This window comes from Scylla paramamosain, chromosome 31 (genome assembly GCF_035594125.1).
Source record: "Scylla paramamosain isolate STU-SP2022 chromosome 31, ASM3559412v1, whole genome shotgun sequence".
NCBI classification, from domain to species: Eukaryota; Metazoa; Arthropoda; class Malacostraca; order Decapoda; family Portunidae; genus Scylla; species Scylla paramamosain.
In genome coordinates, this window is record NC_087181.1 from 16,384,000 (window position 1) to 16,411,499 (window position 27,500).

Consider the following 27,500-nt stretch of genomic DNA (forward strand, 5'->3'; position numbering starts at 1 on the left):
GTCTTGTTTGCCTCTCTCTTCTTCCTCCCCCTTCTCCTCTTCCTCCTTTAGCAATAACTGTAAATATTTTTTTTTCTTAAGGTATTGAACATCCCTTTTTTTCCTTCCTTCTCCTCCTCGTCCTCCTCTTCCTCCTCCTCCTCCTTCAGGAATATCAGTACACACTCTTTTCTCTTAAATTCTGACAGAAATCTGGACCCTGCAGCAGTTATAAGGATATATATGGATACAGAAACCTAGCCCTCTTCCCTCTTCCTCCTCCTCCTCCTCCTCCTCTGCAAGACCTCGTTGATATACGTATATATTAATGATTCAGTTTCGTCCCCTTGGTTTTACGGTTTCTGCCTTGAGGGAGGAAGGTAGGAAAGGACTTCTGCCGCGTACACGAAATCTCTCTCCTAACCTAAGCTAACCTAGTATCTCGTAACCAAACCTAATGTAGTCTTTCTTAGCCTAACTTAACGTAACCTAACCTAACCTAACCTAACCTAACCTAACCTAAACTAACCTAGTATCTCGTAACCAAACCTAATGTAGTCTTTCTTAGCCTAACTTAACCTAACCTAACCTAACCTAACCTAACTAACCTAGTATCTCGTAACCAAACCTAATGTAGTCTTTCTTAACCTAACTTAACCTAGCATAATCTAACCTATTCTAACCTAACTTAATCTAATATAACCTAATCTAAGTTGACCTCTCTGTCTGTCTGTCTGTCTGTCTGCCTCTTTGTTTCTCTGTTTCTCTCTTTGTCTCTGTTTATCTCTGTGTATCTGTTCGTCTGCCTGTCTGTCTCTTTGTTTCTGTCAGTCTATCTCCTTGTATTTCTTTTTATTCCTCTGCCTGTTTGTCTTTTTTTATCTCTGTCTATTTCCTCGCCTGAATCTGATAGACAGGGGGCACCGTCAGTGTCTGTCCGCATCTCTGTCAGCCTGATCACTTAAGCCACAGGATAGACAGAGCGGCACTTTCTGTCTTTGCATCTCTCTGTTCGCTTGAATCAATGATAGACAGGAGATATCGTCTTAATACTCGTGCAGCGCGGTAGAACACAGTCGCTTGTGGTTAGGGGGGAAGAGGTGGGTGAGGGAAGCCTGCGTGAGACGTGCTTGTGTGCATTACGCCTCAGGTCACCTTCGTAATACCTGCTAATCAGTCTACCTGGAATATGATGGGTGGCCTTTGTCATTCTGTTTGTGTATCAGTTATTCTCTCTGCTCTCTCTCTCTCTCTCTCTCTCTCTCTCTCTCTCTCTCTCTCTCTCTCTCTCTCTCTCTCTCTCTCTCTCTCTCTCTCTCTCTCTCTCTCTCTCTCTCTCTCTCTCTCTCTCTCAAATGTTACAAGTCACATCATAGCACATAATCCCTTCACTGCACATTAATTTCTGCACATTCCAGCCAATCTGTTCAGGTAATTTACTAACTAGGCAGTGTGCGATATATCACAATCTCTCCCCATATACTCTGGGCCGAGTCATTTACAATATCAGTGACAATACATCTCGTCCCCTCACGTATCCAGAAGCTTGCGAGAGGAATTATCCCTTTATACATTATTATTTCCGTCTCCTCCTGTCCCCTTTAGGCATACACGCTCCTCTGGGTTCTACTGATGGTATTGAGTTTTCCTAGTGTATAGATGGCAAGGTCGTTCAGAAGTCATGTAGGTAATTGGTGACTGTGTTTCCTCGTCTGGTGACTTGTTGGAGTTGTATCTTTAGAGTTTTTCTTTGCTGCAGTAATGAGTAAATTTGTTTATCTCTTCCACTTGCAGACTTTTTTTTCTTTTTTTCTTCAATGCGTGTGATTTTTCAGATCCTATTCTTGAGGTGAGCATTCTTAAAATTGTGTCGTAAAAGGAGATTGACTATATTTTCAATCTTTTCTCTGCTGTATCTCTGTTCCAACAATTTCTGTACGGTATGAAGTGTATCCTGTTTTATTTTTTTTAAGGGGGGTCTCTTTTTTATCGTTTTCTGAGAGGTTAATGAATGAGTGCCTAGATAAACATGGCAAGGTAAACTGTCTCTCTCTTCTATTCACATTTTTATTATTATCTGAGCACAAACTTCGCTTCAGTTTGTTTTTCCATCTTTCCGTGGATCATTTAACATTCCTTCCTCTTTTATTCTCTTTTCCCATCATTATCTGAGAGGAAACTGCCATTCAATCTATCTTTCCATCTGTCTGTTCATTGTTTCACTTTCTTTTCCTCTCTTATCGTTATTTTCCATCGTTATCTACGTGCAAGCTGCCTTTCAATACATTTTTTTTCATGTTTTTTGGTCATTTTTACTCTTATTCTTATTTTCATCTTTAAAGTAGCCTCCAGTTTATCTTTCCATCTCTCTTGGTTATTTCAGTCATTATTTGCATATATTTTGGTGTTTTTTTTTGTTATTTATTTGTTTTATTTATTTATTTATTTATTTATTTATTTATTTATATTTTATTTTGTCTGGTTCAGATTTTTGGGGGAAGTTGGTGTGGTACAAAATGGTTTCACACTTTCTCTTATATACATTTTCTTTCTTCTTATTCCCCACCGTTATCAAAGCGTGGACTCCCTTCTGTTGATTATTCCATTTTCGTTATCTTTAACTCTCCTTTCCATCAGTCTATCCTTCCATCATCACTCTGTTCATTATTTCATTTTTTTCTAGTTTTTTTTTTTATTCTCATTTCCGTCATTCTCAAAGCATAAATTGCTCTTCAATCTTTCTTTCCATCAGTCTGTTCATTATTTCCCTCGTCATTCTCTTTTACTCTCATTTCTTTAATCCATCCACCATCGCTGTTCATTACTTCATTTTTTTACTATTTTTTTTTCATTTTTATTTCCTATCATTATCAAAAGCATAATCTGTCTTTCCACCTGTCTCTGCATTAAGGTGAGGCGAGGGTCAGGCACTGGAACCCTACAAGCAACCTCCCTCGCCAGTACCAATATTCAGAGTGCCACACAGAGGCTCGCATAGGGCCAACCCGCACCACAAATGGCTGGGAGCATAAATTGAAGCATTCCACGTTGGCCAAAAACTCTCGCAGTGATGGTGAACAAGATTAATGGTGAGGGAGGGGAGGCACGAAGGAGGGAAGAAGGGAAGGAAGGGAAAGGGCGAATGGGCGATTTTCACTGAATAAGGATGTGTATGTTGTTTCATTTATTTTTTTGTTATTAAATTTACGTGGTTATTCATTCTCTCTCTCTCTCTCTCTCTCTCTCTCTCTCTCTCTCTCTCTCTCTCTCTCTCTCTCTCTCTCTCTCTCTCTCTCTCTCTCTCTCTCTCTCTCTCTCTCACTTTGTACGGTTTGGTGGCAGTTAGGTGAAGGTGGCAGACAGACAGACAGACAGACGGACAGACAGACAGACAGACGGACAGACACAGGCAGATGGAAAGCCAGAAGAGCATAAATACAAAGAAACAGTTAAATTAACTGGTTATGGTAAAGGTGAAGGAGATGAACAGACGTACAAACACACACACACACACAGAGAGAGAGAGAGAGAGAGAGAGAGAGAGAGAGAGAGAGAGAGAGAGAGAGAGAAATAAACAGATCAGTAAGACAACAAGACAAAAAAGATGAATAAAAATAGATAGAGAGAAAAGGATAGAAAAAGAGAGAGAGAGAGAGAGAGAGAGAGAGAGAGAGAGAGAGAGAGAGAGAGAGAGAGAGAGAGAGGGAGGAACATAGCTACACGTACACATCCACACAAACAAACAAACAAACAAACTAACACAAAGATTACGAAAAACAGCATTAATTCTCTATTCCTCGACACTCAGATTCATGAAAAAAGAAGAAAAAAAAAAAGAAAAAAGAACAAAAGCAGAAAATAATAATGCGTATGAGATTTAGTGTCATTTATATTGCACAGGATCGCGTGGAGATTAACGTGAGTAATTTTGACACGTAGTTATTAGTGGACATGTTCCCTGATTTAGAGGTGCTGGCCCTTTTTGCTGTGTTGTGATGTCAGGGAAGCTAAGCAGAATATTTCCCCCCCCCTTTGTTTATCGTTTTGTCGTGTATTTTTTGTTTGTTTGTTTGTTTGTTTGTTTGTTTGTTTGTTTGTTTGTTTGTCTTATTGGTGTTGTGATGTTATTATTTGTTTTGTTTTTTCCTTATTTTTTCGTCGTCTTTTTTTTCATTATTATTGTTATTATTGTTATTAATGTTATTATGTTTTTTTAGCTTAGTTTTGTTTATTTGTTTTCTTTTTTTATATTAGATTATTAATATGCTGTTTCTTTTTATTTGATTATTATTATTATTATTATTATTATTATTATTATTATTATTATTATTATTATTATTATTATTATTATTATTATTATTATTGCGTTTTTTTTTCTATCTCATTATTATTGTTGTCTTTTTATTTACACTAATTTATCGTCATGTGTTCTTACCTTCGTTTATTATTTTTTACCTTTATTATTCTCTCTCTCTCTCTCTCTCTCTCTCTCTCTCTCTCTCTCTCTCTCTCTCTCTCTCTCTCTCTCTCTCTCTCTCTCTCTCTCTCTCTCTCTCAACTCCTATGTATCTCAATCTTTCTCCCTTCGTCTCTTTCTCTCCTTCTCCTTCTTCGCTTGTCTCAATTACTTACTTCGTACTGCCCTTCAGAGAGAGAGAGAGAGAGAGAGAGAGAGAGAGAGAGAGAGAGAGAGAGAGAGAGAGAGAGAGAGAGAGAGAGAGAGAGAGAGAGAGAGAGAGAGAGCTGTCAGGGTGTAATATTTCTTAAGTATTGCCAGGTTGAGAGAGCATGTGAAGAGATTCTGCTGAGGAGGAGGAGGAGGAGGAGGAGGAGGAGGAGGAGGAGGAGGAGGAGGAGGAGAAGTAGGAGGAGGAGGATGTGGGAGAGGAGGAGGAGGACGAGGAGAAAGAAAAAGAGGAAGAGGAAGAGGAGGAGGAGGAGAGTAAAGGGAGCGGCTGAGAAAAAAAAAATAAGAGGACGGAAGGGAAGGGAAGCAAAGATGATGAAATGGAAGATCAGGAAGAGGAAGAAGAAGTCGAGGGATGAAAGAGGGAAAGAAGAAAAAAATTAAACAGACCAATCAAAGCAAAGAAGATGATAATAACGAAAACCCGTTAACGAAAAAGGAAGAAGAAGAAGAAGAAGAAGAAGAAGAAGAAGAAAACAAAAAAAAAACCAATTAAAAACAAAGATGACAATGAAAACCAGTTAGTGAAATAGGAATAAGTGAAAGAAAAAAAAACAAAGGTAGGAGGACTGAAGAAAAAAAAACAGCAGGAGGAGGAGGAGGAGGAGGAGGAGGAAGCAGCATCGTGTCTTATCACTCCCTGCTCTCTCCAGCTTCAAATTCTGACTGCCAGGTGAACAGTAATGGAGACCAAATCACATTGAAGAACCGCATTGTATAAACTGTAGAGGACTTTGGAGGAGGAGGAGGAGAAGGAGAAAGTGGAGGGTTAGTGGAGGCGGTGGAATAGAGTGACGAAGATGGAAGGGACGTGTGGGAGACGGCAGCGCTTTGGGAATGGAAGAGAAGAGACGGGAGGGAAAGGGAGTTTGAGGAAATGAGTGCTTGGGGAGAAAAAGGATGTACGTCTTTAAAGGAAGAGGAAGGGAAGAAGGAGAGTGAGTGTAATTGTAGGGAGAGGAGAAATGCACAAGGGAGAGGAAAGATGAATACACAAGGAGGGAACATGTAAGGAAAGGAGGGAACAGATGTAATAGAAGAAAGAGGATAGGGAGAAGTGCTTAGGAAGAGGAGAAATGTAAAGGAATAGCAATGGACAAGAAAAGAAATTAATAGAATAAATAAGAAAGAGAGAGAGAACGAATGCACAAAAAGAAGAGAAAAACTGAAGAGAGAAGAGAGACAAGAAGAAAAACTAATAAAAAAAACGAATAAGATTAAGAACCCATAAAAAAAACAGCAAAAAATAAAAATAAAGAACGAAATAAGAAAATAAATCAAAACAAACCAAACAAAAAGACAAACAAGACACCTGAACAATAATTACAGGTAAAGGGAGACGAGTTAAGAAAGGAAGGGGAGAACAAGTATAAGGGAGGGAAGGAAGGAAGCGCTGAGACAGAACAGGTGATGGGAAGGTGCATATAGGAGGTGTTCTCTCTCGCTAGTAAACTTTCTATATCTGAAGTTTAATCGAAGAGGATCGTAGTTAGTTCGAGATGCGTGGAAGTTCATGGGACAAGGTTGATTGAGAGGACTCACTTAAGTAATTGTAGTAGTAGTAGTAGTAGTAGTGGTAGTAGTGGTGGTGACGGTGGGATAAGTAGTAGTAATAGTAGTAGTAGTGGTGGCTGTTGTTGTTGTTGTTGTTGTTGTTGTTGTTGTTGTTGTTGTTGTTAGTGATGGTGCTGGTGATAATAATGGTGTTATATTAGTAGTAGTAGTAGTAGTAGTAGTAGTAGTAGTAGTAGTAGTAGTAGTAGATATGAGAGATTTGAGTGGTGTGTAATAAAGTTCCTCCTCCTCCTCCTTCTCCTCCTCCTCCTCCTCCTCCTCCTCCTCCTCCTCCTCCTCCTCCTCCTCCTCCTCCTCCTCCTTTTAACATCACTGCCAATAAGACAGAGAGGAGAAGGTTAATTAAGTCTAGCCCGCAGGTGTGGCCAGGTATGCCAGGTGTGGGTGACATAAGGCGTCTCCACCACTCACACACACACACACACACACACACACACACACACACACACACACACACACACACACACATACCTAAGGGAAGAAGAGCATTGTTTATCTGAGGAATTCTGGGTAATGATAATAATAATAGTAATAATAATAATAGTAATAATAATAATAATAAGGGTTGTTTTTGCTTTCCACTTGTTTCTTTTCTTAGCTTTAGAGTTTTTTTGTTTGTTATTGTTTTAGTAGCTATTGTGGTGGTGGTGGTGGTGGTAGTGGTAGTATCTGTTGTAGTAGTAGTAGTAGTAGTAGTAGTAGTAGTAGTAGTAGTAATAGTAGCAGTAAATAAAGTAATCGTATGGAGGAAGGAAGGAAACGAAAAAGAAGAACATAAACAAAGAAGAAAAAAAGAAACAGCACATGGAGAACACACACACACACACACACACACACACACACACACACACACACACACACACACACACACACACACACACACACACACACACACACACAAACACACACACATTTTTCTCTTGTCATTTCACGCTAATATATTTTAATGCCCTGTGTGTTTGTTGGTGTCATTTTTTTCTCACTTTTTCTATTTTTATCTCGTTATTTATCGTGTTTTTCGTGATTAAATATATGACGACTGATTAATGAGAGAGGGAATGGGAGGGAGAGAGAGAGAGAGGGGGGGATGGATAGGGGAGGTGTAGGAGGGAAAGAAAGAGAAGAGAGTAAAGAGAGGAACGGAAAAGGTGAGGAAGGAAGGAAAGCAGGAAGGAAAAGAGAAGAAAAAAGAAAGAAGAAAAATGAGGAGGAAGAGAGGAAAGGAAGGAAAAACAAGACAGAAAAGAGAGAGGAAGCGTAAGGGAGGAAAAATAGAGAGAAAAGTAGATGGAGAAAAAGGGAAGAAATAAATGATGAGATGGAAGTGAGAAGTGAAGAATGAAGGGAGGAAGAGAAGAAACGAGAGATGAAAGAAGAACACTAACGATGAGGAGAAAGCAGGGAAGGCAAGGGAAGGGAAAATAACTGGGTAGAAAAGAGGAAAGGGACAAAGAAGAGGGGAGAAAAGGGGAAGGATAGAGAGAAAAAGAAGGAAAAGGAGGAAAAACGCAAGAAGGAAAAGGGAGAGAGAAAGAAGAGGAAAGAAATAGCAGAAAACCCAAGCTAGAGAGAGAAAGAGAAAATGAAAGGGTATGCAAGAAGAGAGGGGAGAAATGGAAAGGGGAGAGGAGAGACTAGGGAAGGAGGAAAAATAAAGGATATGCTTGGGGAGATAAAGAAAGGGTTAAGAGTGAAAGTTGGAAGAGGACAGAGGCTATGAAGGGGAGGAAAAAAAGTGAAAAGAAGAGGGGTAGGGGATCGAGAAGGGACGAGGTGAAGGGGGAGAGAGGGAGAGAGGGAGAGGGGAGAGGTGTGAGGGGATGAGCTTGACTGTGGTGGTGAATATCGAAATTTGCATATTAAACAAGTGCCTGGTAACCCACGATAATCCAAATGGAATGTTACCTCTCCCTCTCTCCCTTCCACTCTCCCTCCCTTCATCACATCTCCCTTCCTTCTCTCCCTCTCCCTTTCTCCTTTTCTTCTCGCATCACCAGCCATTCGTTCTTGTTTCCTATCTCTCTCTCTCTCTCTCTCTCTCTCTCTCTCTCTCTCTCTCTCTCTCTCTCTCTCTCTCTCTCTCTCTCTCTCTCTCTCTCTCTCTCTCTCTCTCTCTCCCGCTTATTTATCCATATCTCCTTTCACTTCTTCCTCCCATTCCTCCCCCTTTCTCTCTCTCTCCTCCCTCCACCTGCTCTCTTCCATTTCACGTCTTCCCATCTCTCTGCCTCCATTCCCTGTCTATCTAACTCTCCCCTTTCTCCCTCCACCTCCCCCTCCCTCTCTTTCTCTCTCCCTCTCTCCACTAAACCTTGCATCATCACAGCTGACACCACTCCACACTTCCACATGTTGCTGGATCCCTGTCGCCTGTCCTCCACTCCTCCATCTCCTCCAGTCTTCCACCCAGCCAGTCAGTCAGTCAGTCAGTCAGTCAGCCAGCCAGTCAGTCAGTCAGTCAGTCAGTCAGCCAGCCAGTCAGTCAGTCAGTCAGTCAGTCAGCTATCAGTAATCATCATTGTCATCTATTCATTCATTCATTCATCCTATTTCTCTCTCTCTCTCTCTCTCTCTCTCTCTCTCTCTCTCTCTCTCTCTCTCTCTCTCTCTCTCTCTCTCTCTCTCTCTCTCTCTCTCTCTCTCTCTCGTCTCAAATCCACACACGAGTTCCACTTACAGAGAGAGAGAGAGAGAGAGAGAGAGAGAGAGAGAGAGAGAGAGAGAGAGAGAGAGAGAGAGAGAGAGAGAGAGGAAAAGTCTTTTAGCCGATTAAGAAATATCTCCGGAGTGTCTTAGAAAAGTTCCTCCTCCTCCTCCTCCTCCTCCTTCTCCTCCTCCTCCTCCTCCTCCTCCTCCTCCTCCTCCTCCTCCTCCTCCTTTTGCAACCTCACACACTCCCCAAGGCAATGATACGACGTTTTGCCGCCAGCTGAGGAGGAGGAGGAGGAGGAGGAGGAGGAGGAGGAGGAGGAGGAGGAGGAGAAAGAGGGGGAGGATGTGGTGATAGAAAACAGAAATGGAAAGTAACTGAGGAAGGAAGGAAGGAAGGAAAGGGATAATATTGAGAGAGAGAGAGAGAGAGAGAGAGAGAGAGAGAGAGAGAGAGAGAGAGAGAGAGAGAGAGAGAGAGAGAGAGACAGACAGACAGAGAGAGAGAGTGAGTCAGTCATTCAGTCAGTTATTCATTTCATTAGTCTCTCTCTCTCTCTCTCTCTCTCTCTCTCTCTCTCTCTCTCTCTCTCTCTCTCTCTCTCTCTCTCTCTCTCTCTCTCTCTCTCTCTCTCTCTCTTTAAAATCGTGCTCTTTCTTTCCCTTTTTTTTTCCCCTTCATTACTTGCCTTCATTAATCTCTCCCCCCCAGCACGTTTCCACTGACGCCTTCATTAGGAGCTGCATCATCTATTAAACTCTTTCATATTCACTAAACTTGCCCACTGAAAAATGAATGAATGATTGACATGATTTTGGAAAGCTGTATAGTTTTTTTTTTTTTTCGTATTCATTTATTTACTTTTTTTCACTTTTTTTTATTTTACTTTTGTTGTGCTTTTTGTTTTCTTTCCCTCTTGTTGTTGTTGTTGTTTTCAGTCGATTAATCTGTCTGTTTATCTATCAGTCTCTCTGTCTATCTATCTATCTATCTATCTATTTATATCCATTTCTTTCTATCTATCTATCCTTCTATCTATCAACCATTCAAACTGCATGTCTGTCTATATATAAGTTTATCTATTTATCTATCAATTTCTTTTTTAATATCCTCGCTTCCTCACTAACCCTACAATATAAAATCTCTCACTCTTCCTCTTTCCCACCCATCCCTCCTATCGCATACTCCTTCCCTCCCTCTCAACTTCTATACGCGATTAAATAAAGCATGAAAAATATATACAAAACATTCAGTAGCTTGAAGGAAGGGGCGATGGGCTGGGAAGGACTGTGAGGAAGGACGTGTCATGTTGGCAGGGAGGCGGTGCATGTCTTCCCAAAGTAGAGAGAAAGAGAGAGAGAGAGGAAGAAAGACACAGAGAGAGAGAGAGGAAGAAAGACACAGAGAGAGAGAGAGAGACTTGGGAGCTCCTGTCGTGTGCAGAATGCTTGATAAAGGGAAAAGTAGGAGGAGGAGGAGGAGTAAGAAGAAGAAGACGAAGAGGAGGAGAAGGAGGAGGAGGAAAGGGAGGAAGAAAAGGTAGAATCGTGGAAATAATAAAATCTCAAGTGGAAAATGAGAAAGATGGGGAAAAAGAGAAGAGAAGAAGAGGAAAAGGTGCAAAGAAAAATACTTTAAGAGGAGAATGAGAAAGAAGAGAAGAACTAGGAAGAGGAGGAGGAGGAAGGAGGGACTTTATAAAGGCGAGAAGAAGGAAAATGGAGGACGAAAGGGTAGGAGAAGGTGGAAAGAAAAACATCAAAGTGGAGGATGAGAAAGAGGAGGAAGGGAAGGACTAGGAGGAGGAGGAGGAGGGAGGAAGGAAAGAAGGAAGGGGCAAATGGAGACTGGCATAGTAAAGAGTGATAGGTGTGGAAGAAAGAAAATGGGGAAGCATAAAGAACATGACACGGTAAAGGAGAGAGAGAGAGAGAGAGAGAGAGAGAGAGAGAGAGAGAGAGAGAGACAGTGTTGATATAGAAAAGCCATATAGAAAGGGGATTTAAACAGAATATAAAAAAGAATGACAAAAAACAGGAGAGAGAGAGAGAGAGAGAGAGAGAGAGAGAGAGAGAGAGAGAGAGAGAGAGAGAGAGACTAAAGGGGTAAGCATGAAAGCGAACTAAGAGGGAAAATGTGTGACTAGCTGACAAGAGTGGAAACGTATCTATATTCTCTCTCTCTCTCTCTCTCTCTCTCTCTCTCTCTCTCTCTCTCTCTCTCTCTCTCTCTCTCTCTCTCTCTCTCTCTCTCTCTCTCTCTCAGCAAGACCAACAGAGTGACAAAGCGCAACAAAGCACGTTAAGGGAAGGGATATGAGGGTAAGCCAGCCCACGTGCCCTCACCTAAGTAACGCCACACACCTCCTGAAGAATACAGGTAATTCAGTGCTCAGGGATGAAAGGAGTGAGTGCTGGACCAGGTGAAGGACAACACCGACAGGCAGGAGAGAGGGAATGAAGTAATGGCAGGTGTGTTAAAGAAGAGGTTAGAGAGAGAGAGAGAGAGAGAGAGAGAGAGAGAGAGAGAGAGAGAGAGAGAGAGAGAGAGAGAGAGAGAGAGAGACCAGATCTATTAATCTATTATAAAGATATCTGTTTGTGCTACTACTACTACTACTACTACTACTACTACTACTACTACTACTACTAATAATAATAATAATAATAATAATAATAATAATAATAAGTACTTGTTACAGAATAGAGTAGAATAGAACAAGGCTAGTAGTAGTAGTAGTAGTAGTAATAGTAGTAGTAGTAGTAGTAGTAGTAGTAGCAACAACAACAGCAGCAGCAGTAGTAGCAATAGCAACAGTAGTATAAGAAACAGAAGCACTATTAATAGCAGCAGGGTTAGCTGGACTGAGGTGGGAGATAGTGAGGGGTGGTGAGGCTCGGGGCGGGAGGCAGCAGGACCCAGACAAACACAGGCTCGCCACCACCGCAGCGCGATGGAAAATTTTCAGAGCAAATATTTGAGGCTGGCAGGCTTGTGTTCCCGAGAGTAAAATGATGTGATGTAGAGCATTGCAGGGAGGAGGATTCTGCCTCATCCTTCACTGTGTCCGCCTTGCAGCCAGATCTGTTACACTGTTATAAAGGTATCTGCTTTTCTGTTTACTACTACTACTACTACTACTACTACTACTACTACTGCTACTACTACTACTACTAAATACGTGTTGCAGAAGAGGATAGAATAGGATAAGGCTCTCTGCCCGCCTGCCTCTCTTAAAACACCACCGAGAGAGAGAGAGAGAGAGAGAGAGAGAGAGAGAGAGAGAGAGAGAGAGAGAGAGAGAGAGAGAGAGAGAGAGAGAGAGAGAGACCTTCATTCATTCATTCAATCAATTAGTCACTCAGTCATTTTGTCATTCATCTATTGTCAGCCATTGATAGGCATACAGACTGACTGACAATCTTACAGACAGACAGACAGACAGACCATTCTTAGTATTATAGATTTTATTAGGAGATAAAAATACACAAGTAGCTAAAAATATTCGACGTTACTTAAGTATATTAGCACATACACACATATATATACATACATACATACATACATACATACATACATACATACATACATACGTAGAAACCTCAAATGCAACATCAGTATACACGATCATAGCAGACTCTTAAAAATAAATAAATAAATAAACAAACAAACAAATAAATAAAAACAGAAAAAGGAAACTAAAGAAACATTAAAGTTAAAAAAAAGCAAAAAAAAATAAGAAGAAAACGAAAGGGAAAATCAATGAGAAAAATATTCCAGTAAAAAAAAAATATCCCAGTTGAAAAAAGAAAAAAAGAAAATCGAGGGAAAAAAAAATCGCCCCAGTTGAAAAGTTGCAAGATCTGGGAAGTCTTGAGTTGGAGAAAGCTTTAGATCGCCGAGATTCTAAGTTAGGTTAGATTAGCCAGCAGGGGAAGAAATATATAAATACTGAGACGCGAGGGAGCTCAAGGCGGCGAGGTGAGACAGAGGATGAGGAGAGAACAGGATTACTGACAGCATTGGTGGCGTGTTGGGGCGACAAATGTGGAGATACAGATTTAAAGGTTGTGAACGATTGATTGGTGTGCACGAAAGAGGAATTGTATGAGAGAATTGTGGAAAAAGGAACCGAAAAATGTATTGGGAAGTAATTTTTAATGAACAAATAGCATAATATACAGCGAGATACAGTGTTTGTTTACTTGATGATGGATGAAAAGACTGTGTTTGCGTAAAGAACAAAGAAACAGTGCATAAATAACTAGGGAAGTAAAGGAGAAGGAAAACAAAAAAGAAAAGAGAAAAATCAGTGCACGAGTAAGCAGGGAAGATTTAAGACTACGTAGAAAAAGAGAAAATTAAGAATAAAAATACAATGATGTTCTTGAAGGAGAGGAAAAATAATTCACGAAACAAAAAAAAAGAATGAAAACAAAAAGTAGAAAAAAAAAACAGCATCAAACATCCATACAAAATAAAAGAGATAATTTTCACGAATAAGACAACGACCCTAACCAAAAAGAAAACGAAAAAATAAATAAATAAAAAACGCAAACATACAATAAGAGAATACACTGGTTGGCGTCTTCAAGGGAGAATCAAGGAACAATCCACGAGCCATCCTCACTGTCTCCTTGGCGAGGGTTCAGATGGAGGCGTTCACTTAGGACCGCTGCAGGCAAGGAAGTAATGGAATGAGTCGGTGGTGGTGGTGGTGGTAGTGGTGGCAGAAGATAGGATATGATAGGATGATAGGAGGAGGAAGACAAAAACAAGAGAACTGGGAATGACAGAAAGAGTATAGGTGATAATGGTGATGGTAGAAAAGGATGGGAGATGACAGAAGTAGAAGGAGAAAGGAGATAGGAAGAAAAAAAAATAAAATAAGAGCACTGGGAAAGGCAGGATAAGGAAAGATGATGATGGTGGAGAATGGGAGATAACAGGAGGATAATAGGAGGAGAAAGGGAGACAGTGGTGGAGGAGAAGGAGAACAGGATGTGGAAGATGAAGGAGAAATTATGTTAATAGAATGACAGGAAAAGGAGGAAAAGGAATGGAGGAGGAGGAGGAGAACTGGAGATGAAAGGAGGTGGATGATAGGAGAAAAGGAGATGGTAGAAGAGAAGGAGGAGAACTGGGAATGACGGGAGAAGGAGAAGAAAAGGAGATGAAAGAGAAGAACAAGAACAAAAAGAGATGGAAGAGGAGGAGTAGGAGGAGAAGGAGGAGAACTGGAGATGACAGAATGACAGGAAAAGGTAAGGGAAAGAAGGAAACTGAAGAAGAATAACAAGAACAAGGAGAAGAAGAGGAGGAGGAAGGAAGGAGGACGAGAAGGACGGGAGATGACAAGGGAGAGGAAAAGGAGAAAAAAAGGAGGACAGTAAGAGGAAGATATGACTAAAAGGGAAGAAGGATGAAGGAATGAAGGATGAAGGATGAAGAATAGAAAAAGGAAAAGGGAAAGGGAAAGAGATAACAGGGAGGAAGGAAGAGGAAGAGGAGGAGGAGGAGGAGGGGGAGGAGGAGAGTTACAAGATATCTACAATATTTACTTCGAGAGGGAAAGGTCGAGTCCTTGAAAGACACAAAGCTATTTTTTCTCTCTCTCTCTCTCTCTCTCTCTCTCTCTCTCTCTCTCTCTCTCTCTCTCTCTCTCTCTCTCTCTCTCTCTCTCTCTCTCTCTCTCTCTCTCTCTCTCTCTGGATTTTTTTTATTTTACTCTTTTGTTCGCGGCTTGTTGAAACTTTGTAGTGTGTGTGTGTGTGTGTGTGTGTGTGTGTGTGTGTGTGTGTGTGTGTGTGTGTGTGTGTGTGTGTGTGTGTCCCTTGAGTACACTTGTAAACTTCCAGAACACTGTTAGACACCTTTAATTAATATACACAGCCAGGTACCTCACTCACTCTCCTCCTCCTCCTCCTCCTCCTCCTCCTCCTCCTCCTCCTCCTCCTCCTCCTCCTCCTCCTCCTCCTCTTGATGTTTTTTTTTTCTTCCCAATTTGCTTTTTCTTGTTATTCTTTCATTTCTCCTGTTATCGTTTCTTTTCTTTATTTTCTCTCCTCTTTCATTTTTCTTACATCCATTCATACTTTTTTTTTCTCTCTCCTTCATTCTATCATTTTCTCTCCCTCTAATCACCTTTTCTTCCTTCTTACCTTCTTCGCCTTTCAATTATCTTCCAATGAGGTTCTCTTCCTCTTATCATTTTCCTTTCCTCCACTTCCTCTCCTTCCTTCCTCCATCTTTCCATCTCCTCTCCTTCTTGTCATGTTTCCTCCTTCCTATCTTTTTTTTATTTTCTCTATTCCAATCTTCCTTCGCTCAGTTCATGGTTGTTTTCGCTTCTCTCTTCCCTCTTTCCTTTTTCGTCTTTACTCTTTCCTCCTCCTCCTCCTCCTCCTCCTCCTCCTCCTCCTCCTCCTCCTCCTCCTCCTCCTCCTCCTCCTCCTCCTCCTCCTCCTCCTCCTCCTCCTTCATCCACATAAATTGCTTGCTTCTTCAACTTTCAGTAAAGAAAACCTCAAGAAATATTACGATGTATGATAAATCTCTCTCTCTCTCTCTCTCTCTCTCTCTCTCTCTCTCTCTCTCTCTCTCTCTCTCTCTCTAAGCCACTAAGGGAAAGATACACTTGATTACACTAATTAAAGCAAAGTTTGTTGGTTGGACGTTGAAATATTTGATAATTAACATCTCATCTTTCTTGAAATTCTCTGGTGTTTGGTCTCCTCTCTCACTCACTCACTCACTTACTTACTCACTCACTCACTCACTCACTCACCGACACTCAAAACATCTTTACCTCTGATTTCTTTACTCATAATTCTCTCTCTCTCTCTCTCTCTCTCTCTCTCTCTCTCTCTCTCTCTCTCTCTCTCTCTCTCTCTCTCTCTCTCTCTCTCTCTCTCTCTCTCTCTCTCTCTCTCTCTCTCCTGGCTTTTAAATTTTTCCATCTCATCCGTCATTTTCTTCCTGCAAATCTCATCTCCATTATTCTGTCTTTATTCTTCACTGCATGTCCTCTTCCTCCTCCTTCTTTGCCGCCGCCTCCTCCTCCTCCTCCTCCTCCTCCTCCTCCTCCTCCTCCTCCTCCTCCTCCTCCTCCTCCTCCTCCTCCTCCTCCTCCTCCTCCTGATCCTCATCCTCTGCCTCGTATTTCTTTTTCATCATCTAATTTTCTCATTCCTCCTCCTCCTCCTCCTCCTCCTCCTCCTCCTCCTCCTCCTCCTCCTCCTCCTCCTCCTCCTCAACTGTAAAATAAGTAAATTTGCAGACGATACCAAAATAACAAGTAAAGTAACGTCATTGTCACAATGGCAGGAACTGCAGTGTGACTCAATAAATTAACAATAAATTAAATTTCCTGTGAAAATACCATATCAGTTTTTCCATACTGCATGGTACTTTTCCCAACAATTTCCATGCCAGCGCAAGCAGGAGGGATTGGTGGGTGGGGAGGAGCCTTCTGTTGTGTTGTCATGTCTCTCTTCCCTGTAGCTAGTTGGAAGTAGTTACCAAACAGCCTTGCAAGAACCAAAAGGTCTGTTGCTGCTTGGCTTTCCTTTGTTTTCCTTTGTATTCTCCCTCTTCTGCTCATCTCCAACTCTTGCTTTCTTCTCTTCGTCTTCTGGCGCAGGAACAGAATGGAAGCCACAGCCTGTCACTACCACAAAGCCAGCCTGTTCAAAAATACATTCTCTCCCACTCACTGACACACACACACACACACACACACACACACACACACACACACACACACACACACACACACACACACACACACACACACACACACACACACACTAAGCCCCCCAACGAGAAGGTTTCATCCCTTCTTCCCCCTCCCTTTCTCCCCTCTTACCAGAAGCTTTCAGTATTATGTAAATTTTCCCCTTTTTTTAACTTCTTTTTTAGTGTGTGTGTGTGTGTGTGTGTGTGTGTGTGTGTGTGTGTGTGGCCGGCGGTTTTAAGTTGATCCCTGAGTTACGTTCAGTGGCCAAGATTAGGAGCAGTTGCGGATGCGGAGATCTGGTGGAAAATTAATAACCTAGGAAGCCTTGGAGTTTGTGAGCAAGGAAAATGAGAGGGGATCTGAATGCTGGAGTAGGAGGACTAGAGAGAGAGAGAGAGAGAGAGAGAGAGAGAGAGAGAGAGAGAGAGAGAGAGAGAGAGAGAGAAAGAAAGAAAGAGAGAGGGTTGGTAGTTGCAGTATTTGGACATGGAGAAAGTGAATAAACAGTAGGAAATGGAGGAAAGGACAAAGTGAAGATGTATCAGTGTGAAAAATCATAATTATACTCCTGGATTGAATTGTCACTGCAACATTTGTCAAACGTGAGGAAGACTTAGGAGAACTGTGCTGTAGGGAACTTGTACCAACTCTCTCTCTCTCTCTCTCTCTCTCTCTCTCTCTCTCTCTCTCTCTCTCTCTCTCTCTCTCTCTCTCTCTCTCTCTCTCTCTCTCTCTCTCTCTCTCTCTCTCTCTCTCTCTCTCTCTCTCCACATTCCAACAGGTTACAGCTCTACAATATTGGTAAAACTTAATGAGATGTTATGTGGAGCAGTAGTAGTAGTAGTAGTAGTAGTAGTAGTAGTAGTAGTAGTAGTAGAAGGAGAAGGAGGAGGAGGAGGAGTGACATAAAAAAAATGATCATAGTGGGTTTTATTCACAGGAAAACCACAATATGATGCAGCCCTTGAACACACACACACACACACACACACACACACACACACACACACACACACACACACACACACACACACACACACACACACACACACACACACACACACACACACACACACACACAGTACCTTACTACATCTTCCTTAAAACCTCACCCAGCATCGCCACTTCCTCTCCCTTTACCCTGACTCTCTCTCTCTCTCTCTCTCTCTCTCTCTCTCTCTCTCTCTCTCTCTCTCTCTCTCTCTCTCTCTCTCTCTCTCTCTCTCTCTCTCTCTAATCCTTTATTCCTTTGTTTTTCTTCCATAGCTCCCTCTAGTCCTTGCCTTTCTCAGTCTTGTCATCCCCTTCTTTGCTATCCTCACATTTATGGAAGGAAAGAACACGAAAAAAAATTAAAGTTTACATTATTTTGCTGTGTGTGTGTTTTTGCTAATTGGTGTCTTTCTTCTGTTAATTTTTGTGTATTTTTTCTTATTAATTCTTTTTTTTTCTTTTCTGCCAAATATTGTGTCTTTATGGGAGTTCTTATGTTTTATTCAGCTCATTTTCTTTTTCTTTTTTTTTTCAGTGCCTGTCTTCCTGTCAGTTATTGTGTCTTCTTTATCCGATTTCTGTGTCTTTTTCTCTCCAATTCTTTTCCTCTTTTTCTGCCAAGCCTTGTGTTTTTCTACCAGCTGATTCTTGTGTTTTTTTTTTCTTACTCGTTCTTGCGTCTTTATTTCTGGCAGTTCTGATGTCTTTTCCCTCTACTTTCTTATCATACTTTCTACCAATATCTTAGCCTTTTATCTCCCTTCTTCCTTTCACCCCGCCACTATTAATGTCCTTACCAGTCTTTCATTCACCCCGCCAATTTTAATGTCCACTTTGTCAGATTTATTGTCCTCGAACCAAGCTCTCATTCTTCTGTTCTCCCGCAGGTTTCCTCAACACAAATGAGAACCCGTACCTTCGCTCCATCACCAATTATGGGCTCATGGACCAGATTGCGGCTCTACACTGGCTCAAGGGAAACATTGCAGTCTTTGGCGGCGACCCTGACAGAGTGACAGTCTTCGGCCACGGTACTGGAGCCGCTTGTATCAATTTCCTCATGACCTCCAAGGCTGTACCCCAGAGTAAGTGTTTGTTTGTGTTTTTAAGGGTGTTTTCTGTGTATGGTGTGGTTTGGGTGCGTTGTGTATTGGGTTTAAAGTATGTGTTCTGTTTTTCGTTATTTCTTCGTCAGTTTTTGTGTCTTTCTTTGCTAATATTTGTTGTTTTTCGCTAATTCTTGTGTCTGCTTTCCCGCCAGTTCTTGTGTCATCTTCCTGTCAATTCTTGTGTCTTTCTTTTCGCCAATTCTCGTGTCTTTTTTCTGTCAATACTTTTTGTCCTCCGCCAATTCTTGTGTCTTTCTCCCTGACAATTTTTGTGTCTTCCCGCCAATTCTTGTTTTACTTTCCACCAAATCTTGTATCTTTTCCATCAATTCTTGTGTCTTAAGCCGATTCTTAAGTTTTCCTGCTCATACTCGTTTTCTGGTCAATTAGCGTCTTCCTCCTGTCTTTTTATCTTACGTGTATGATGTGACTAGTATGCACTTCAAGATATGTACTCTAAATATCTTTCTTCCTTCGTCCGTCTGTTGCTTGTCTGTTGCCATTGTGTTCCTTCGTCTCCTGTTTGTTCTTCCCTTTGTGTTCCCTCTTGTCCCCGTGCTGATATCCCGGCATCGTTTACCCAGCTCGGCAATTCCGGGTTGGTGATTATCCTCTCTTCACACGCTCCCCAAAGTGTTTCTTTCTCCACCGCCTCGCCTTTCTTGTCTGCCGTGCACCGCCCCGCCGCTTCATCTTGCTTCACACGCCTTGCTGCACTTCGGCAAACACACACACACACACACACACACACACACACACACACACACACACACACACACACACACAAACACAAACACACTATCATGTTCCATCTAAAAACTTCCCACAGTGTTCTTTGTCTCGTTACACCTGAGAACACCTATGCACCTTCCCATTCCCTTTAAATCTCCTCTCGTACACTCACAACCTCTTCCACACCTTACCTAAACGCACTCCCCCGCTACTTTCTCTACTTACTCCTACTCCACTTGACTCTTTACTCTCCTCTACCACGCACTCCACCGCCCCTACACCTCCACACATGCTACAAATTAACACTCTCCTATCTTTTATCTCACCTCTCTTACCTGAGCTCATTAAAACACAATTTCTCAGTTCATCTACTGTCTCTTTTCTGACACATTCAACGATGTCACACCTTCACAGACTGTTGATTAAAACCCTTTCAAATATTTCACTCACCTGTCATGCATCTTTTTCACCTTTCTTACCTGAGTTCATCTAAAAACTCTTCCAATTCTTTTACAGTTTATAATGCTTTCCCCTCACACACACCCAGCCGTTTCACACCCTCATAAACTATTGGATAAAACACTTTCTTATTTCTCGTGTACCTGTCATAAGTCACCTCACTTTTCTTACCCTGAGTTCATCAAAACACATGACCTTAGTCGTTCTATCGTCTCTTCTCTTTCACATTCAACCATTCCACACCTTTACAAACTCTTCACTAACACTTACAAATTTCTCGCTCACCTACCACGTTTCTTTTTCACCTTTCTTACCTGAGCTCATCAAAACATACCTTCCCAGACCTTCTATCGTCTTGTCTCTTATATATTCAACCATTCCACACCTTTACAAACTCTTCATTAACACTCTTTCAAATTTCCCACGCACCTGCCACGCATCTTTCTCACCTTACCTCACGAAAACACGTCCACACTTCTCTCTCACTTTCCTCTCTCACTCAGGTAAACACTTTCACACCTTGACACGCTAATTCACACCTTCCTTCCTTCACTTTTCTCACGCATCTCTCTCCCATTTATTTTTTACTCCAGGTGGAAAAGGTGGCGTGCCTCCCTGCTCCTCTTCACAGCTTCGTTAGGTCAGGTGGAGAGAGTGAGTGGGTGGGGGAGAGGGAGGGAGAGAGAGAGAGAGGGGGGTCAGAATGTACCCTTGGGAAACTTCCTGACGCAGAGGCCAAGTTCCGAGGGTGTCAATTATCCTCTTTAGCGGATGCCTCTTGAGAAGTTAGCTCCCCGACCGCTGATTCCAAGCCCCACTCTCTCTCTCTCTCTCTCTCTCTCTCTCTCTCTCTCTCTCTCTCTCTCTCTCTCTCTCTCTCTCTCTCTCTCTCTCTCTCGTTCTAGCACTCTAAATCTCTCTTCTATCAAAAAAATGTGATGTTTTGTCTGAAAAAGGAGCAGGAAAGATGAAAAGGAGGAAAAAACTAAATTATCATTATCTCAAGGGGGCGAGTGTTTACGAATACAAACCTTTCACTCTCGCTCTCCAAATCTTATCAACAAATGTGAAGTTTTATCCAGAGAAGGAACAGAAAAGATGAAAACGAGAAGGAGAAACTGCCAGATCATCATTGTGTGGAGAAGGTTAATCTTTACTGTATACAAACCTGCCATTATATCGACATTTATGATATGGTTGGTGGGGAGAAGCCTTTCGCCTTTACTATACTGCAAGTCTTACTCAAAAAATAGTATCTTAACCAAGCCACAAAAACCCCGTAAGAGGCAACAAGTCTGCTGATGCTTATTCCTCTTTTAACTCACAAAAAAGAACCAGAAAAAAAAAAAAGAGAGAGAGAGAAAATAAGGAAGGATGATCACAACAAACATTTACAAGTCGATCAACAAACAGTCTGGTAAGGAGCAACAAGTCTGCTGGTGTTTCCTCTTCCTTCACGCCACAAAAAGAATCCGAAGAAGGAAAATAAAGGAGGGCAATAACAGTAAAAACTTGTAAGCCGAAAAATACATAAACGCTTCTCTTTTCTCCAGCTTAAGTACGTTGTGGGAATATAGAATTTTTTTCAGAGGTGGGAGAGAGGAGGAGAGACCCAAGCCCTCCCTCCTCCTGCACTCAGTAAGCCCCCCTCACTACTACTTGCGGGGAATACCAAGACGTGTTCCTAAGCCATCGTGTCTCAGGGATTAAGAATAAGAGCAGGAATAACACTAACTCATCCGCCTCTCATCTACTTAGAGAAATGAACAAGACGCACAAGAATCGCAGCATTTTCTCTCTAAACTGTAATTCACGAAAACATAAGACAATAAGATTACAAAAGACTAGCTGATCTACAGGAAAACTACCGAAAACATAAGGAAATAAGAAAACTACAAAAAAGCAAATTGATCTACACTACTATTGAGAACAAGGAAATAACACTACTAAAGACCCGTTAATTTATACAAGGAAACTCTGGAAACATAAAGAATAAGGAACATAGAGAAATAAGAACTACAAAATGAAACTGTTGAGAACACAAAGAAAGAACAAAGACTAGTTAACCTACACAAGACACCTGCAGAGAACACAAGAACGTAAGGGCAGCTACACGAAGCCATCAGGCCTACACGTGGCAGCCCCTGATGAATGTAAAGAGCTTGCAAAAGGCCAGTTTGACCTACAGTACACAATGCATCTGGTGAAAATAAGAGAATAAGCAAAAATGGAAAGTAAAATTGTGATAGAAGTAGTAGTAGTAGTGGTGGTGGTGGTGGTGGTGGTGATACAGTAGCAATAGACATAACAGTAATACTAACAACAACAACAACATGAACACTATTACCACCACCACTACTACCACCACCACCAAATACAACGACGACAAACTGAAAAACACCATACCACAATTACTACCACGAGCAAGATAAGGAGAAGGTGAGGCGGAGCACAGGTGTGTCGGGACGCTGAGGGTCTGGGGCAGGTGAGATGCAGGTAAAGGTGCCGTAAGGGGCTTCATTACCAGAGACTCTTACTCCTAACTAAGTCTCTATTCGTGATCCTGAAAATATGCCAACCACATCCTCTTCAATTTAGATTAAGAAGTGGAGGAAGAAGAGCAAGAGGAGAAGGAGGAGGAGGAGCATGAAAGCCAGGAGGATCAGAAGAGGAGGAGGAGGAGGAGGAGGAGGAAAATGGAGGGAAAAATATTGAAGCCACATCGTCAAGTTTTATACTCAGGTTTTTTTTTTTTTTTTTTTTTTTTTTTTTTTTTTACGTATCACAGTTTTTCCTCTTTTTTCTCTTCTTTTTTTACGAACCTGCTTTACATTTTATATTTATTAAAGTCAAGGAAGCTTTTACACACAGAGAGAGAGAGAGAGAGAGAGAGAGAGAGAGAGAGAGAGAGAGAAGGTATTTACTCTCCATCCTGTTTTCGACTTTGGCCAGAAGAGGTTGCAGCAGAGCGGTCTTAATTTCGGTAATTAATTCTATTATCAGGTAGAGGCGGCGTGCGGCGTCAACAGGTGAGAAGCAACCGCGGTGACGTCACGGCCACAGGTGACGCGTGACGTTCTGAGGTGTGAAAGTTGTACCAAGTGTATATTTAGACGTTAGTGGAGAGCCAACACGAAAGGGAGAAGGGAATAATTAATGTCATGTTGCGCCACTTAGTAAGATGACATAAAAATCTATAATATAAAATAGAATCATTGTATAACATAAAGAGATGAGATAAACTGAGAAATGAACAACGGAATGCTGAGAAATAAGTGGAATAGGAAGAAAATGACAGGGCGGGTAGAAAATAAATGAGAAAAATTGAGAAATTAACAGAATAATGCTGAAAAATATGGGAATTAGGAAGAAAATGAGAAGAGGGTAGAAAATAGATGAAAGAAATAGGAAATAAACAAAATGCTGAGAAATAAGAGAAAGAATAAGAAGAAAAGGAGGGAAATAGAAAATAGAAGAAGTAGAATCTTTTTATAATGAATAAATTATATGAACTGAAAAATAAACAAAGGAATGAAGAGAAGTAAACGAAAGAATAAGAAGGGAATTAGAAGGATATAGAAAATAGAAGAGAAGTGAAAACAGATTGATGACTACAGAAAAGAAAGGCGAATTAATAGATGGAAGAAGAAGAGAAAAAAGTTAATGCTGAATGAGTGTTTTTCACTTAATAAGATGAAAATTTAAACAATATCACTCAGAATCGTAAAATAAAATATAGAAAAAAACGAAGAAATAAGAAGAGGAAAAGAAAGCAGATGATAACCATAGAATAGAAAGAAAGGCGAATTAAAGAGGAAAAATGTGTGATGGGAAAAAAAACTGAGAGAAGAAAGAAAAGAATAAAACTTTCAAGCAAAACAATGATAAAAAAATAAAACATTATTGAGAGTAAATAGTTAAAAAAAAAACTTGAAAGTAAATAAAGTTAAAAAAAAAAAGCCAAAAAAAAATGAAGTAAAAATGAAAAGGAAAATATTGACAGCAAAAAAAAGTACTGATAAAAAAAATAAAAGAAAAAATAAAAGAAAAATCAGCTCCATCACGTGTCATTTTTGCTCACGAGGGAGACCACGTCGAATTCTGAAATGCTTAAGTGAACTTCAGAAATTTCCCTCTTTGAAGATGAAGGACGCGGCGAAGGAGAGGCGCGGCGTGTGCTCCTTGGGGTCAGCGAAGGTCACGGGGTCATATTAGGTCAGATGGGGAAGGGAATGGTGACTGGAATTGAAAGGAAAAAAAAAGGAAGGAAGGAAAAGTTTTATTTCATTTATTTTCATTTTATTTAGATGTTTTCCATTTCACTTTATTTTCACATTTTAGAACTTGTTAAAACTTCCTGATTCTCTCTCTCTCTCTCTCTCTCTCTCTCTCTCTCTCTCTCTCTCTCTCTCTCTCTCTCTCTCTCTCTCTCTCTCTCTCTCTCTCTCTCTTCCATAACATGAAATTTTCTCCTTTTTGTCTCGCGTATATTAGAGATTTTTCGTTTTTTTTTTTCTTTTTTTCTCTTCCATTACAAAATTGTTTCTTGTTTCCTCTGATTTGTTGGAACCTTCCCTTTTCTCATCTCCACAAGACTAAATCTCCTCTATTTTCTTTTTTCCTTTTTCTTTTTTAATCTCTAAATACGTGTTTGAATTGTCTTTTTTTTTTTTTGTCTCCCTCAAAAAAGATTAAAATTTGCCCCTCTTATTTTATATCTCCCCTCGTATGTTGGAATTTTCTCTTTCCTCTCTATTTTTGTCTCCCTTATGTATGTCTAAAAGTTAACATGTTGCAAATAGATGAATTTCAGACAAACAACGAAAATAAAAAGCGAAGGGGAAGTGAAAATTTTACTCTGAAACAAATAAAATCGAAAAAACGCAGAAATTATAATTCTCTCTCTCTCTCTCTCTCTCTCTCTCTCTCTCTCTCTCTCTCTCTCTCTCTCTCTCTCTCTCTCTCTCTCTCTCGCTCTCGGCCCATCTCTCTCAAACAGATTAGATGAGATTAGATTTTATGAACCACAAATTGACACACACATGAGATTAGATTTTATGAACCACAAATTGACACACACACACACACACACACACACACACACACACACACACACACACACACACACACACACACACACACACACACACACACACACACACACACACAGTTGCTAAGCGCCGTATCTTCCCGCGCTCTCAGTTCAGGCAGGAATACTTGATGTTGGGCAGGAAGGGAACGGGGAACGGGGAAGTGGGAGTGACGATAAAATATGTACGTATGGTTGTGGCATTTTTGAGGAGCGAGGAGTGACAGGAATACGTGGCCGCTTAGCTCTGGGCACTGAAAATTTTAATGTGTAAGGTGCTGAGAGTGTGGGAATACGTGAGGTGTTGAGAGTGGGAATACGCATTGAAAGAAGCTAGAGGGACGTGTCTGTCTGTGGGCGTCAGTGTGCTTGTAGGTTGAGGGAGAATATGTATTGAAAGTGAGTCTATAGGTACGTGTGTGCGTGTGTGTGTGTGTGTGTGTGTGATCTCGTGCTTCTGTCAGTTTGCGTTCTTTGAGATACTAATAGCAGCAATGAAGACGAGAAAAAAGAAGACCAGAGAGAAGAGAGGAAGACGAAAGAAGGTGGAAAAGGAAACGAAAACAGTTCTGAATCTATAGACGAAATAAGACGACGAATTAGGACGAAAATAAACACTCTTAAGAAGATAAGAAGGAGGAGGAGGAGGAGGAGGAGGAGGAGGAGGAAGAGGATAGAAGAGAAAAACACCACTCCTCACTACAAGAACCATAAGGAGAAGACGAAGAAGAAGAAAAAGAAAAAAGAGAAAGCAGTAAAAGAGGAAGGACGCCACTAAAGAGAAGAAGAAAAAGGAGAAAAGGTAGAAGAGGAGAAAAGTAAGAAAAAGAAAAAAAGAGAAAGCAGTAAAAGAAGAGGAAGGATGTCACTAAAGAGAAGAAGAAAAAGGAGAAAAGGTAGAAGAGGAGAAAAGTAGAGTTACCATTTCCTATACAAGAACTATAACAAGCAAGGGGGTCGCGAGAGATCAATATTGTTTTTCAAGGGTGTTTGTGCCCGCGCCAGTAAAGCCTCATTAAGTTACCAGGGAGCGCTTGCCTTGCATCCCCCGTCGCCTCGCTCCTCCTCCTTATTAGAGACAATGTGGAAAAATATATACGGTGAAAAATCTTGACTTCCGCCCTAGGTACGTTGTGTGGAGATTGGAGTTCGTGAGGGGTGAAAATCTGTTTGGTTGGTATTGTTTGTTTGTTTGTTTGTTTGTTTGTTTGTTTGTTTTTAGTGGGTTTGTAAATATGTGGGTTCTTGTGGTGTGTTGTGTAATTTTTCTTTTTTTTTCTGGTGGTTAAAAGTGGAATTTCTTTATCATTGTTTGTATTTTAGTAAGCATTTATTATTCGCTGTGACAGAACACTTAAAAAAAATCTGGTTTCTTGTGCTGTGTTATGTGAAGAATCCTTTCACTCAAAGAAAACAACTCATTCGTTCAATCAATCAGTCAGTCAGTCAGTCAGTCAGTCAGTCAGGCAGTCAGTCCGTCAGTCAGTCAGTCAGTCAGTCAGTCAGTCCGTCAATCAGTCAGTCAGGCAGTCAGTCAGGCAGTCAGTCAGTCTCACCACCTCCTCCACTCACTCCCTATGTCTCAATCAATCAATCACTCACTCACTCAATCAACACCACACTCCACACACCCACCCTCTAGCACTCAATCTCCCCCTCCACTCACTCACCATATCCAAATCTCACTCACTCAATACAATCCACAAACCCATGCATCCCTCAACCACTCAGTCTCACCACCCCTCTCCTTCCACTTCCCCAGGCCCAGGTCTCTTCCACCGAGCTATCCTGATGAGTGGCTCCTCCCTGGCGCCGTGGTCCCTTGTTAGCAACCCCACCAGGTACACGCGGCAGCTGGCCAGGGAAGTAAACTGCTCCCACACTCCTCTAGGCGATGAACTCAAGAAGTGTCTGCGCACCAAGTCCCTTCATGTGATTATGCAAGCCCAGGTGGAGGTGAGTGTTAGTGTGTGTGTATGTAGGTGGAGGGGATGCAGAAAGGTAGGTTCGAGAGGGTGTGTGGGATTGTGGGTACGTGTGTGTGTGTTGGGGGGGATGTGGGTGTGTTTGTGGGTTTAAGTGTGTGTGTGTGTGTGTGTGTGTGTGTGTGTGTGTGTGTGTGTGTGTGTGTGTGTGTGTGTGTGTGTGTGTGTGTGTCTTTCTGTTTGTCTGTTTCTCTCAGTTTCTTGTTGTCTGTCTCTATTTCTGTCCTGTTTCTTATTTTTCTTGTGATTCTTTTTCATTTTTTTTCTTATCTTTCTATTTATCCACCTGTCTTTCTTTACGTCTGTTTATTTATCATTGATTTAAAGATCTTTTCGTATCAAAGTTTTTTTTTATTTGCATTTACATTTATATTTTTATTTATTTATTTATTTTCTTTTTTACATTTTCATTCCCCAAAACTCTCTCTCTCTCTCTCTCTCTCTCTCTCTCTCTCTCTCTCTCTCTCTCTCTCTCTCTCTCTCTCTCTCTCTCTCTCTCTCTCT

General features: G+C 41.2%; 1 protein-coding gene across 1 annotated transcript in view; it reads left to right on the forward strand.

The window, feature by feature from the left end:
* LOC135088723 (neuroligin-2-like) overlaps positions 1–27,500 on the forward strand; it is a 58,021-nt gene that overhangs the window by 10,718 nt on the left and 19,803 nt on the right. Inside the window, exons 2-3 of the mRNA XM_063983690.1 lie at positions 18,510–18,707; positions 26,774–26,967. Coding sequence (XP_063839760.1) covers positions 18,510–18,707; positions 26,774–26,967 — 392 coding nt within the window. The remainder of the gene's footprint in view (positions 1–18,509; positions 18,708–26,773; positions 26,968–27,500) is intronic.